The sequence below is a fragment of the Mesoplodon densirostris genome, chromosome 1 (genome assembly GCF_025265405.1).
Source record: "Mesoplodon densirostris isolate mMesDen1 chromosome 1, mMesDen1 primary haplotype, whole genome shotgun sequence".
NCBI lineage: Eukaryota > Metazoa > Chordata > Mammalia > Artiodactyla > Ziphiidae > Mesoplodon > Mesoplodon densirostris.
The window spans coordinates 220,619,214-220,633,078 of record NC_082661.1 but is presented as its reverse complement, the minus strand read 5'-3'; the positions used below and the strand labels follow the sequence as shown (position 1 = coordinate 220,633,078).

At 40.9% G+C, this 13,865-nt stretch overlaps 1 protein-coding gene across 1 annotated transcript in view; it reads right to left on the bottom strand.

Annotated features, from left to right (window-relative positions):
• Window positions 1-2,646: 2,646 nt before the first annotated feature.
• Window positions 2,647-13,865, bottom strand: part of METAP1 (methionyl aminopeptidase 1) — a 64,864-nt gene continuing 53,645 nt past the window's right edge. Inside the window, exons 9-11 of the mRNA XM_060115284.1 lie at window positions 12,946-13,089; window positions 7,932-7,997; window positions 2,647-4,433 (exon numbers count right to left, since the gene is read on the bottom strand). Coding sequence (XP_059971267.1) covers window positions 4,270-4,433; window positions 7,932-7,997; window positions 12,946-13,089 — 374 coding nt within the window. The 3' untranslated portion in view covers window positions 2,647-4,269. The remainder of the gene's footprint in view (window positions 4,434-7,931; window positions 7,998-12,945; window positions 13,090-13,865) is intronic.

The window sequence follows — 13,865 nt, the reverse complement described above, 5'->3', positions numbered from 1 at the left end:
GCATAATGCAGCCTATGTTGTGAAACAATCTGTTCCTAAAACAATGTCCAGATGTTTTTTCCTACTCTATACTGAAAATAGGCTACACACCCACATTACAAGTGGTATAATTTGCTCCTCTGGTAGCTAGAGAACTTGGTAGAAGCCACACACCATCAAATGTAGACAGAATCACATCACACTATCTCAATTGATTCCAGTATTTCTAACTCCCAGACCGCTAAAACATCTTCCCCACCTGTATAGCATGCTTTGCCCCCAAGATTCACTGCATTTACTGTTGAAAAGTAACTTCCTGGTTTATGAAATTTAGAATACTGCAGGATCAAAATTAATTACTTCAAATAGCTTTTAAACCAATACTCTGTACCCCCTTAGTGAAATATGTTCCAAGAATAAGAACAATCACAACTTTTACACTTAAATTTTTGGTAGTGATTTTAGTAATTTAGTATTTAGTAATAATAGTAATTCTAAAATAATTTTACACATCATGTAGAATCAAGCAAATCAGTAAATATTAATGTTCAGAACCAAAGTTCTCACCATGGGAGAAGGAAGATACAAATATGGAACAGGGAAGGGTGAGGAAGATTAGTGTTAAATTTGAAATCAAAGTATCAGAATGAATTCATGATTTATAAAAAATGCATTTGCTGGCTCTGTTCCCTGAACGGCCCTAGGAGCAATGACACCCCAGCAGCACCCAGATCTTGATTTCCAAATACCATTCCCCATGAAAAGAAACTAGGGCTCCTTGGAGAAGTAGCCAATTCCCAGGCTGGGGCAGGAAAAGTGTATGATAAATCTAGAACATCTTGATATGGCAAAAAGCAAGAATGTGCTCAAAGACTAATAGGCACAGAACAAAATGACCCATAAATAAGCTTAAAGGTGCTTCCACTGGCCAAATACAGACCATTTAGAGTAATTAATTGAATTTTTAAAAACAATGAGCCCACACTGATACTCAAAAAAGTGCTTCTTAGTAAAAGAGTGCCAGCCAATAAATGCAGACAGAATGCTAGATTTAGAAAGTCCCAATTTGCAGCCACCAATGTAACAAAATAATGGATTCCGGCAAGGATTATTAATGAATGCTAAAATCATTAAGTGAACAGGATATCCAAATGGTCTCCAAGTATCTCCTCCCAAATTATTTGCTTAAGAAAGGGATCTTGAAATAGAACATCTGAGAGAAACCTAGTGAGCAAACATATTGGCAATAATGTGACAATGACAGTATGTGCCTTGTGATGTGATGCGATGCGATGCGATGAATGGGACACACCACATGCCATCTATGGAGTCTTCTGCCAAAACATTTATCCTGAACCTACTCATGAGGAACAATCAGGGAAACACAGAATTCTACAAGCTAACTGGCCTGCTTTTTCAAGTCAGTTTCATAAAAGATAAAAAAAGGTGGAAGGATTGTTCTAGAGTTAAAAAAAAACCTACAGATGACAACCAAATGCCATGGGTTTGGATTCTGCATTTTAAACAAGACGAACGCTTTAAAGTACACTTGGGGGGAAACTGAGCCTCAGGTTTGAATGTATACTATACATTAGATAACTCTATGAATATTCAATTCCTTGGGTGTGACAAGAGTATTATGATTGTGTAGGAAATGTCCTTATGTTTTAAGAGAGACACACTGCAACAGTAGCAGGTGAAGTACGACAATGCCATTTCTCTCAAAAGAAAAATGCTTTTTATATAGAGAGATGTGACGCAATAACAATTGCTGAATACAGGGAAAGGATATATGGTTATTTCACTGTACCATCAACTTTTCTGTAAATTTGAAATTTTCAAAATTAAAAGTTGGAAGTAAAAAAAAAAAAAAAAAAAAAAAAAAAACGGGGGGTGGGTGGGTAGGACAGAAATAGCTTACAGATACCAGGAGGGTGCATTTGGGAGCTTTAGCAAACTGGAGCATCCCACTCTCAAATTGAACCAAACTCAATGAAAAGCCAGAAGTGGTGACAGGACAAACTGAGGAATCAAGCTAAGATGGCAAATTCCTGAACACCCTCTTCCTGTTAATTTAGACATGTGGATGGCAAGTAATATAAAGGTGTTGGTGAACGGGTTCTAATGTACCTTTATACATTTTACCAGCAAAAGACATAAAATGAAAATAAAAGGCAAACACCTTTCCCTTCTAAATTATAATTCCAAGGGGGATGAATGACTGTCAGGGGAAAAAAAGGATTATTTTAAAGTTAATACAAAAAATAAAAAGTTAACACACTGACACTTTTGAGAAGTTGCCAGAATGATGAAACTACCCTAGATGTTTTCTCATCTAAACCTGGTAAACAAACATTTGTAATCAGACATATACAATTAGACTAGAGGACATATTGTTTTAAAATCTCCCAAACCGAGAAAAGCACCATCACCAGTGTGGTGTTTATCTTTTAACAGCAACAACAAAAAAAACTACCCACCAAGACTTTTTTTCCTTGAGCTTATTTTCTAATAGTAGACACTGAGTAAGCCCACACTGTTAATTCCACTATCACTACATAAAATGCTGCCTTACATATGCAGCAATCTCCGCCTTAAACTATCTCAGAAATATGGTTGCATCTCAAATACTGCTGGTAGACTGCTGAAATAAACACAGTACTGGAATTTGTATATAGACATTCAACTTAAAAAAGTATTTTTACTCAAATTTTATTTTAGATTATGAAATTAGCCTCCCCATTCCCACCACTTCCTTCTGAAATCCCCAACAAATGCAGCAAAGTTAACGACTACATGGTGGGATAGTCATTCAAACTTTTTAATCTCCCTTTACACATTATATTAACATTCATATTGCAAGGCATTCCATTCACAAATATTACAGTTTGATAAAAAACTTCACACACATACCAGATTCAGCCACTTTACTAAATCATTAAAATAATAAAAGTAATGAAAACATTATCATAATTCCTTTAAAGCAATAAAGGTCTGAGGCACTCTGGGAAAGATGTTCTCATACAAATGTAACATGTCAGTGGTATCAAATTATCTTAGAATAAACTTACCAGATACCTAGTAATCAAGTACACTCTAATGACAATGACTTTGATCTGATATGTCTTCACTGGATGCACTCCCATTTGGACTGAACTACTGAAAGGAACACAGGTGTTGGGCAGCTGAGGTCATTTCTAATGAGGTTCCCAACTACGTAAAGGAGAATTGTGGTAGCACACCAAGGACAGCTGCATCCCTGCAAGGCAACAGTCCAATTTCAAAGAAGCTCCTTTCTCATCCCCACCAGGTTTATTAAACATTAGAACTTCCAGACTCTGCTCACTGCTGGAGAGATTTCAGAACTGTCTTTCCCCATCAGCCTCCACAGTGCAGCCTCCACCCTTCTCTGAATATCTCCAAGGTATGCCTTTGAAATAAGAGAGAGCGGGGAAGGGAGTGTTTTTCCTACCATTATGACCAAACAGAGGTCTGAAATAGCAACGTATTACACAAATCCCCTTCTCTGCAACAGCCAGCTCCCGCTTGGAGTGTGGCTATTTTTGCCATAAACCAGATTTTTTAAAACCTGATCATCTTTTTCCAAAGTGAATTTCGCCATAGCCATTCACGCACACAGAGTCCACACTGGAAAGTCTCACTGACCGAGTGCTTCCTTACACACAATTACGAGGGTAAATTAGCAGGGGAGGAGGGAGGCTGATTCCCAGCTGGGAATTAAATCACTGCAAATGATGGGTCCATTTACGACAGCATAGAACCCTGTCAGAATCAACACAAACCCCAGGTCACATAGTGTTTGGTAATTACATATATGGAATTTAAAATGTGTACATATATATTTCCATACATATATAATTTAAAAAAATCGGGAACAAAATATGTTGCTAAAGTTTCAGGGATTCTCATCTCCAACATTCACCTGGAAAGCAGGTGGCTCTGACGGCCCGGTTGTGGCAGTGATAAAAGCAACCAGAAGCAGGTTTACGTAAAAGTGCTCAAAGGGCAAATGAGAAAACAGGGGTGCAGAGATTTTTTTGTGTGGGGAGAGGGGAGCATTGAAAGGAGTTGAGAAAGCGTCCTTTATTCTTCTTGGCTTTTTCAGACCCAAGACAAGTTCTTGAGGACACACATCAAATGCTGTAGTCCTTCCTTATCTATAGTCGAAACAAAACAAGTTATAAAAAATTTCCTCTTCCATCCTGTACTCTCAATAAAATGCAGAGTACAGCCAGAAGGTATCACTGAGATGCGCCATCTCGGGAGAAATTAAAATTGGGACATGAAGTGAGGCCGCGCGCTATCGAGTCGCCGGGTTAGGATTTCGCAGCCAGTGTCCGTGACCAGCAGGGTGTGCTCGAACTGGGCAGACCGTTTCCCATCTCTCGTCACTGCTGTCCAGCCATCCGGCCAGGTTTCATCCTGCCATCCGCCTTAAACAAACAAACACCAGTTCTTAATTCTATCACTCAGCTTGTTTTCTTAATAAACTCTCTAGGCAAGTGTACTGGCCTGTACGCCTATATCCTTGGATATCTCAGAAAACTAATTTTAAAATTCACTATTAAGATTCCTATTTACACTTCAACTGTTTAAGCTAAAGCCTTTTCAATTTCATTTTGGTCTGTAGTCCAACGAAGTAATAATAATGTTTAAATTTTAAAACTTCACATTTTGTATGCTTCCCAAATATTAAATCAAGTTGGTATTTCCAAAAGAAAGGCACTCAGTTTCATTTTCAGAAACGTTAACTGATAACCACTCATCACAGAACGACAAATAAGAAACTGAATTAATGAATTTAGCTCTCTCCTGGTATAACTTTGGAATCTGACTGAACTATAGCCGATGTATATTGTGAAGGAAATAGAGTAACTTCTTATACTTTTATTATAGCATTTAACTCCTGATATAATTTTTAAATGGCAGGCACAAAGATGGTGAGAACAGATTATACTGTGAAACTTTTATAGGCCACACCCCGAAAGAGGGCAGAAAGAGGGCAGAGAAAAAGAGAGATTGGTGAGAAAATTTAAAAATTACTGGGAGTTCCCCGGTGGCCCGGTGGTTAGGATTCCAGGCTTTCACTGCTGTGGCCCAGGTTCAATCCCTGGTTGAGGAACTGAGATCCTCAAGCTGTGCAGCGTGGCCAAAAAAAAAAAAAAATTTATGATGAGGGAGAATGGGTTAGAGAGAGGCTTAGAAAGGAAATGAAGGGACAATGAAAAAAGCTGGGAGACGACACAGGAAAAAGAGAATGGGGGGAGGAGTGGGGCAGGGGAGGAGAGGCAACAGTGGAATGACAAAGTTCTGCAATTCCAGATACTGCTATAAAAATGTGTTTGCAGAGACTTTCTTATCTCCAAATTAGATGTAAAAAAAAAATCAATATCCTTCATTCTGAATAATCTTTTTTGCCTTGAGGATGGGGGGCCCACACCTCACAGCTTGTAGGACCTTAGTTCCCTGACCAGGGATGGAACCCAGGCCCATGGCAGTGAAAGCGCCGAGTCCTAACCACTGGACCGCCAGGGAATTCCCATTTTGAGTAATCTTTACCAAAGATTAGGTCTTACTGCCTCAGACACATCCCAGAGTACAAAGTCTGCAGTGAAGTAACCTACTTTTGCAATATTAAACCCCAGTCTAAAAAGAAAATATGAGGTAGCTTAAACAAAGTTAACTCATGCTTTGTCAACCATCTAAAGATGAGTAAACAGATATTTCTCAATGTAACGAATGATCTTTTCACAAACGGATTTAAGATATAATACATCTTTTTTTATATATAAATTTATTTTTATTTATTTTGGGGCTGCGTTGGGTCTTTGTTGCTGTGCGTGGGCTTTCTCTAGTTGCGGCGAGCGGGGGCTACTCTTTGTTGTGGTGCGCGGGCTTCTCATTGCGGTGGCCTCTCTTGTTGTGGAGCATGGGCTCTAGAGCACGCAGGCTTCAGCAGATGCGGTGTGTGGGCTCAGTAGTTGTGGTGCACGGGCTTAGTTGCTCCACAGCATGTGGGATCTTCCCAGAGCAGGGCTCAAACCCGTGTCCCCTGCATTGGCAGGTGGATTCTCAACCACTGCACCACCAGGGAAGCCCGACATAAATACATCTTTAATTTTATCGTCATCTGCTAAAACAGATACTTTACTAATGTCAAGTTAAATACATTAGACTACTATTCTAAGGAAATTCAAATTCTTCTTTGGATTAGAGACTTTCCACTAAGAAGCTGGGATTTAACCTAGCTGAGTTACACTGAAGTATATTTGTTATAATCTGACAGTTATCTGAACCAGCTCAACACTGTGTTATTTGCTTACTCCCGAAATACCACTTCATGTCTCACCAACTAAGTGCCAGTTAATGGAAATAGGTATGTAACCAAAATGACACTTTCCTCTCACTGTCTTGCCTTTCTCTGCTAATATACTCAATGCTCTTGCAATTGGTTACATATGATCATTATTCTTATTCCAGGGAATGACAAAACAATACCTTACATTTGTACAGCCCTTTAAAGGTACTTTGTGTTACTACAAATCATCTCACTTAATTCTTACAGCAGCCCTGGGGATTCAGCGGGATAAAGATTGTAACTTCCATTTTACAGAAAAGGGAACGAAGGACCAGGTTAAGAAGGCAGCCTCTAAAACCACCTCCAGTGGTCCTCTCCCCCTGAGTGTGGGCTGGATTTAGGGACTCACTTCTAAGGAAGAAAATCTGGTAGAAGTGATGGGATAACACTCCGAAGATTAGGTTATAAAAAAGACTGGAAGGATCCCAAGGGGATGCAGCCTGTGACACAGGGACCAGGACACAAGAGCCCTACTACTGTTGCCCCACTCTGCATCCCCTAATCCCAGCGAAGAACTGGCAGAAAGCAAAGGTGAAGGCCTCATGAAGGAGGCCCCAGTGATTACCCTGACAGCCTCAGTGGGGGGCTCCAATCATGACACCAACCATTACTGCCACGTGCCCGTCAGAGTGACCAACAACAGCGAGGTCATAAAACTGCCAGTGCTAAGCGTGTCTATGCTGTGCTTTTTCCATAGTAGTTGTATGACACCACCTGACGGTATGAGTGCAGACCCTCAAGCGGCAGAATGGCTCATGAGTTTAGAGTCCCACAAATTCTGCCACATAACTAGCTAAGTGACTTTGGGCAAGTTACTTAACCTCTTCAAAAATCAGTTTGCTCTCCTGTATAATGGGGATAGCACCTACCTCATAAGTTGTGGAGAATTAAATTATATAACTCTGCCGCAAAACGAATAGCTCGGACTTCCCTGGTGGCGCAGTGGTTAAGAATCTGCCTGCCAATGCAGGGGACACGGGTTCGAGCCCTGGTCCAGGAAGATTCCACATGCTGCAGAGCAACTAAGCCCGTGCGCCACAACTACTGAGCCTGCATGCCTAGAGCCCATGCTCCGCAACAAGAGAAGCCACCGCAATCAGAAGCCCACTCACTGCAACGAAGACCCAATGCAGCCAAAAAATAAATAAATAAAAATTAATCAATTAATTTAAAAAACAAAAAGACAAAAAAAAAAAAAAACCAAATAGCTCTAACTTCTTTTTTCCTCCTCTTCCTCACCCCCATCAAGACAAGCAAGAATTTCTACACAGGCTTCAGGGAGGCACCTAATTATTACAATGCACCCTTTGACAGGATCTTTATGAAAAGGGACCAGGATTCAAGTACTTCAGCATCTACTGACAGCAGGCAAATTACCGTGGAGAAGGTATTGCTTTCTTGCCAACCCTTACAATTTTCAGTTCTCTAACATGATACTGAATCAAGTTAGAGATAAGACGGGGAGTGGAAATGAAGCAAAAAGAAAGTAGAGCAGACTACTAATCTGATCATGAGTAACCAAAAGTATAGAAAAATTCAATTAAAGAATGTTACAGCATCCCTTTTTCCTCACCTTCACAAATCATTGGCTCAATTGTAAATACGTGGCCGGCCTTCATCACTCCAACTGCTTTATTTTCTGAAATTAAAGAAAAAAATCTCAGAACACAGCAAAAAACCTACAGCATGTTGTTAAGCAGCTCCCTGGGAAAAGTACACAACTTATATTCCCATGAGTGATTCTTAAATTAGTGACTTTCTCCCCTCCTGATTACCCTTTCTTAAAGCAGATCATTCAACAAACAGGGATTTTACTGAAAACCACCTACTCTGGGGCAGATATTGTCCTAAGCATATTTCATTTTGTTTACGTCTTCCCTAGGAAAATACAGAGATGCCCTAGGCTGGATCTCAGATGTGGTTATCACTTCTATAAAAGGAAAAGTGCCCCCATTTATGTTATAGCAGGGTTAGAATTGCAATCATGCAACCAAGCAAAGTGCCACACTCATGGAGGTATGACGCTTTAAAGAAGAAGACATTTCAAATCCCACCAGAAGCCTCCTACCTCTTGGGTGCATGTAGGGGTGTGGATGCGGGTGGAGATGCGGGCACAGCCCAGAGAAACAACTGCACCATTTTTAAAAAGTTTTGTAAATTGTCTTATTTTCGGAGGGGAACAAAGCCCCACACACTAACCTACTTTTCTTTAATGCTGACACGATTATTCCTTTCTATTGGAAACAAAAATTCCATTTCTCCCTCCAAAGACTTTTTGTCCAAGTTCACCAATACAAAAGTATTTTTCAGGATCATTGTGAGAAACTCAACTATCAGTGCCCAGACGTGCCATCTCCCCAAGAAGGCCAAAAATTTTAAACAGGGATAGGCCTTTTTAGAGAATCTCAGACGAAAATGGAGAACCAGTTTAAAGTTCAAACTGTCAATAAAAACCAAAAACTGATAAGAGCATCGGTAAACAGGTGACTGCACTTTCTCTGTCTGACCACCAGGTGGCGAAAGCACCGGCTTTCAGGGGTTTTCTGCGTAAGGCTGCGGTTCTTCCGGATGGCAACCCATGTGTCGACGGAGACAGACCCTGCTCAAGCTGCCCTGTCTATGTATGGTCTAACCTCACCGGCACGTTTACACTCCTGCAAGCCCTTCCTTGTGAATAGCTATCACGTTGCTTTCCGCTATCTTAGGTATTGCCAAAATACACTTATTCTACAGATTCCAAATCAGGAGTTTCTAAATTATTATAAAACTCTGAGGGGCAAAAATAATCTTTACTTTTTATTTCTAATTTCATGAACTTTCTCTCCAAATGACATTCAATTTACTACATATATAGACTGGTCATATTCCCTTGCGGATATCAAACAGAAAATGTCAAAGAGAGTCAGTGTGGCGTCATGGAAAGAAAAAAGGATAAAGGAATTGATAGCTGTGCTGTCCAGTACGGCAGCAACTGGGTGCATGAAGCTAAGCACTTGAAAAATGGCAAGTCAGAATGTACATATAAAAAATATGCCGATTTCAAAGACAAAAAAAGCATGTAATATATCACAATGTTTTTTTACACTGATTAAATGCTGAAATGCTAATATTTCTAATGTAATGGATTAAATAAAATATAAAATTAACTCCATCTGTCTCTTTTTACTTTTTCAATATGACCACTAGAAATCTTAGTATTACATATGTGCCTCATATATATTTCCACTGGACAGCTCAATACAGAGAATCCAAGTTCCACTCCTGTTTCTGCCATTGATTCATTGTTGTAGAAGTTACAACTCCCAGCTAACCTTGACTCATAGTTTCAGCTTCTCAACAAGGCTCACTCGAACAAACATACATCGTCGTCTAGCGACTACACTATAGCAGATACTACTGCTGAGTGCTTTTACAGAAGTGTGTACCTGCTCTACCGTCTGGCTCCCAGAATTACCGTGATATATATTCTAAAGATAGGGTAGTATCACCTTTACTTCTGAACCATAATGACAAAGAAGCACACTAAACTCTCATCCAACAAGGACTTCTCTTACACGGAAGGAGGTGGAGGGAATTGTTGTTACACAACAATTTCCTGGTTCCGTGCTCAGGTGCTCAGGAATATGAAGTTACAAGCCAAAGCAGGGATCGTTTACATTTCAAAAGGCCTCTGCAGTACAGAGACTCAGCAGCTTCCTTGAACACGTCCCTAAAGGGACCACACATATTTTGTTTTATCTAAACCCGATTAACACTTGACTTTTCAAAAACATATCAATTGGATGAAATGAAGTATACCTGGGTCCTTGTTTCTTTTTTCAGAATTCTTATTTCTAATTAAATAGTTTAACATGAAACTCAAGTGCCATCTCTTGTGTATGGGTGGTATGGCATTTTGCTGACACCATCATCACTGACCCGTATCTCCGTCTCCCATAAATTCTATTTCCTTCAAAAAAATCTCTCTTTATGACATATGCACACTACTGTGTATTGATATAAAATAGATAACTCCTAAGAGCCTACTGAATAGCACAGGGAACTCTACTCAATACTCTGTAATGGCCTATATGAGAAAAGAATCTAAAAAAGAGTGGATATATGTATATGTATAACTGATTCACTTTGCTGCACAGCAGAAACACAACAATGTAAGTCAACTCCACTCCAATAAAAATTAATAGACATAGACAGACAAAAAGTCTCTATCTAGTCCATACCTAAACCTAAGTTTGTTACCTCTGCAAGTTAAGGGTGCTTTTTTCATTCCCTCCCTTGCACACTCTTGTTCCACACACAAAACACACACACGTACACGTGTGGCATATGCCAGTGTCATCAGAATAGCTACTTCCATTCTGTTAAAGGCAATGCACATCAGGTGATCACAGGGCCTACCAGGAAGGAATGAAGTTGGCTACCCATCTTCTATTGCTAGCTTTTATTTCAAGCACAATTCCAGCTGAAATAAAAAGGACTATGTGGTCTGCTAATAAACGCTTATTGATTTATGTCAAATGCTGTGCCTTAAGTGACTTCTCTAGCTTCTGTTGAGACGTTTCTCACTCATTTCCCTTTCTCTTCACAACTACTGACGTCTTAGATTTTACCACCTCACATGTGGATTACGACAACTGTGCATCAGGCTGACTGACAAGTCTGGCTAACTCACATCGGCAATACATTCTAGACACCACTGCTAAATTTTCTTCCCCAAATGGCAATTTCACCTTGCCATTCTTCTGCCAAAAAATGTTCCACAAATGCCTAAAATGAAGTCAAATATCCTCGATCTGGCACTGCCCATTTCTAGTCCTTAACACATAATTCTCAGCCCAAGCTTATCTTGTCTCTGTTCAGTCTCAACTTGAAGCACCTATTTATGCTTCCCCACCGCCTGGAATGCTCTTCCTCATCTCTCCAGCAAACCAAAATCTCAATCTTTATTTCTCCCACAGGACCCAGCGCCAAACTGCTTCAGTCCTTCCTAGGCAGCACGGGAAAGACTGACTCTAGAAAGCCAGACAGAACCTAGGTATCAATCCTACACCTGACGTTTATTTACTAGTTTGTGTGGACTTGAATAAATACATCACTTCCCTAAACACAGAATCTGCTTTTTAAAAATAGGGCTAAGAGGGCTTCCCTGGTGGCGCAGTGGTTGAGAGTCCACCTGCCGATGCAGGGGACATGGGTTCATGCCCCGGTCCGGGAAGATCCCACATGCCGCGGAGCGGCTGGGCCAGTGAGCCATGGCCGCTGAGCCTGCACGTCCGGAGCCTGGGCTCCGCAACGGGAGAGGCCAGAACACTGAGAGGCCCGCGTACCGCAAAAAAAAAAAAAAAAAAAAAAAAAATAGGGCTAAGAAATTATTCATAGAGTTGTGATGATCAAATGAGATAATGTATATCACACCATCATCATTACCATCACTCTAAAAGTTACCATGCATTATCTCACTTAATCCTAGTAACAGTTCTAGGGTAGGTACCATTCCCTGCTATTGTGCATATGAGGAAAAACGTAAGCACAAGGAGGTACATGAAAGTGTCTACGTAGCAGTGGCTCCTATATATTTGTTAAATTCCTTCTTAGGTCACTTATTGTGGACGGCTTTCCTTTCTAGCACTAAATAACAGACTCACCCCTGCATGTCTTAACTCTCCAAGAGAAAGGTTTCTGTAAGACATTAATCGCCTAAAACTTCCTTTGTTAATCTATCAGACAGCACTCAATTTGAGAAAAGGTACTTTTTTTTTTTTTTTTTTTTTTTTGCGGTACGCAAGCCTCTTATTGTTGTGGCCTCTCCCGTTGCGGAGCACAGGCTCCGGACATGCAGGCTCAGCGGCCATGGCTCACGGGCCCAGCCGCTCCGCGGCATGTGGGATCTTCCCTGACCGGGGCACGAACCCGAGTCCCCTGCATCAGCAGGCAGACTCTCAACCACTGCGCCACCAGGGAAGCCCGAGAAAAGGTACTTTGTCGATTCCCGTCTATACCAACAAAGAATACAGTAGCTGACACGTACTGAGAATTCAAATCAAACCCAGCTGAACCAATTTCATTTAAGGAATCAGAATACATGTGGCAGAGAGTATTGGCTGTTCACCAAAATTACTAGTCTCCTTTTCTTCCCGAGTACTCAGCTGGATTACAGTTCCCCACCTCCCTTTCAGTTAGTGTAGCCATGTGACTGAATTCCTGCCAATGAAAAGTAAATGTAAGTGACTTATGCCAAGTCCAGGATAGCCCATTAAAACCTCCCAAGCATACCCCTCCATGCTTCTCCCCTCGTCCCCAGTATCTGTACGACTAGGAGGGGAACCCCCAAAGTGACCTTGAAAGCTACAGGTTGAAAGTGACAAGAGCCTGCGTCAAAGAATAACTGTCCCACCCCACCACCCCAGAGTGACCAAACACATATGCTGTGGACTGTTATGTAACTTGTGTATACATTTTGGGGGGTCTATTTATAACAGCTAATAGATTACTCTAATAAATACAAAATAGTAGGTCCTGTTAAATGTTTGAATAAATATTTGTTGAATAAATAGTTAGCAAATACCAAATCTTTGGACAGTACTTACTGGCATAGTGGGGTACATTGGGGGCCGTATGAAAAAGCTTGTGGATTCCATGCCCACAATAGCTTCGAACAACTGAAAATCCATTTGCTTGGGCATGCTTCTGAATAATGTTTCCCAATTCTCTGTATCGAACACCAGGTTTCACTGAAAGGAAAAGAGAAGACTCATGACAAAGAGAAAGAAAAACTAATAATTACTAAGCAATCACTGTCTATGCCAGGAACCTTTCTGAAGGCTTTACACACCTACATTCTGAGACTTTCAAGATGAGGAAACTGAAGCACAAAGAGGCTATACTGCCAGGAAACGGCAAAGCTGAGATCCAAGCCAGCAGCACCTGGGTTTCCTCCTTTGCTGCAGAAGAAGAAGGCATGTGCAGCGGTAAGGGGTTGGGAGAGGCACCGCTTGCTCTCTGAATAAACAAGAGAATGGAACACACACTTCTCTTCCTCGCCTTCCCTAAGGTCAGCATGCTTTCCATTAAAGCGAGCAGAAGAGATAAGAGCATCAGGAGAAAAAGGAATGTCCAAAAAAGGAACTTGACTTGTCCTCACAGTTTTAGTCTGGTCAATTTCTCAAAGAATTACTTCCCCTGGGCTTCTTTATCCCCATAAAAGTGGTTCTCAAATTATTCATAGTTGCCTCTGCAGAAGGTCTTAGGAGTAGGATGTAGAAAGGTACTTCTCACTGTATACTTCCAGCCCTGTTTAATCTTTATGACTTTTACCACCGTTTAAATAAAAACCCAAAGAAGCGGTTCTTATTGCTGCTACAGCTCTCCTAGCATGGAGACTCCTAGGGAACCCAGCCACGGCTCTGGGGGTCCTCCCACGCCCTACAGTCCTCTACTGTGCCTCTCTCATCTCCAACCTGAGGCGCAGGCACAACACATCCTCTCCAGTCCATCAAATTTCCAGGTG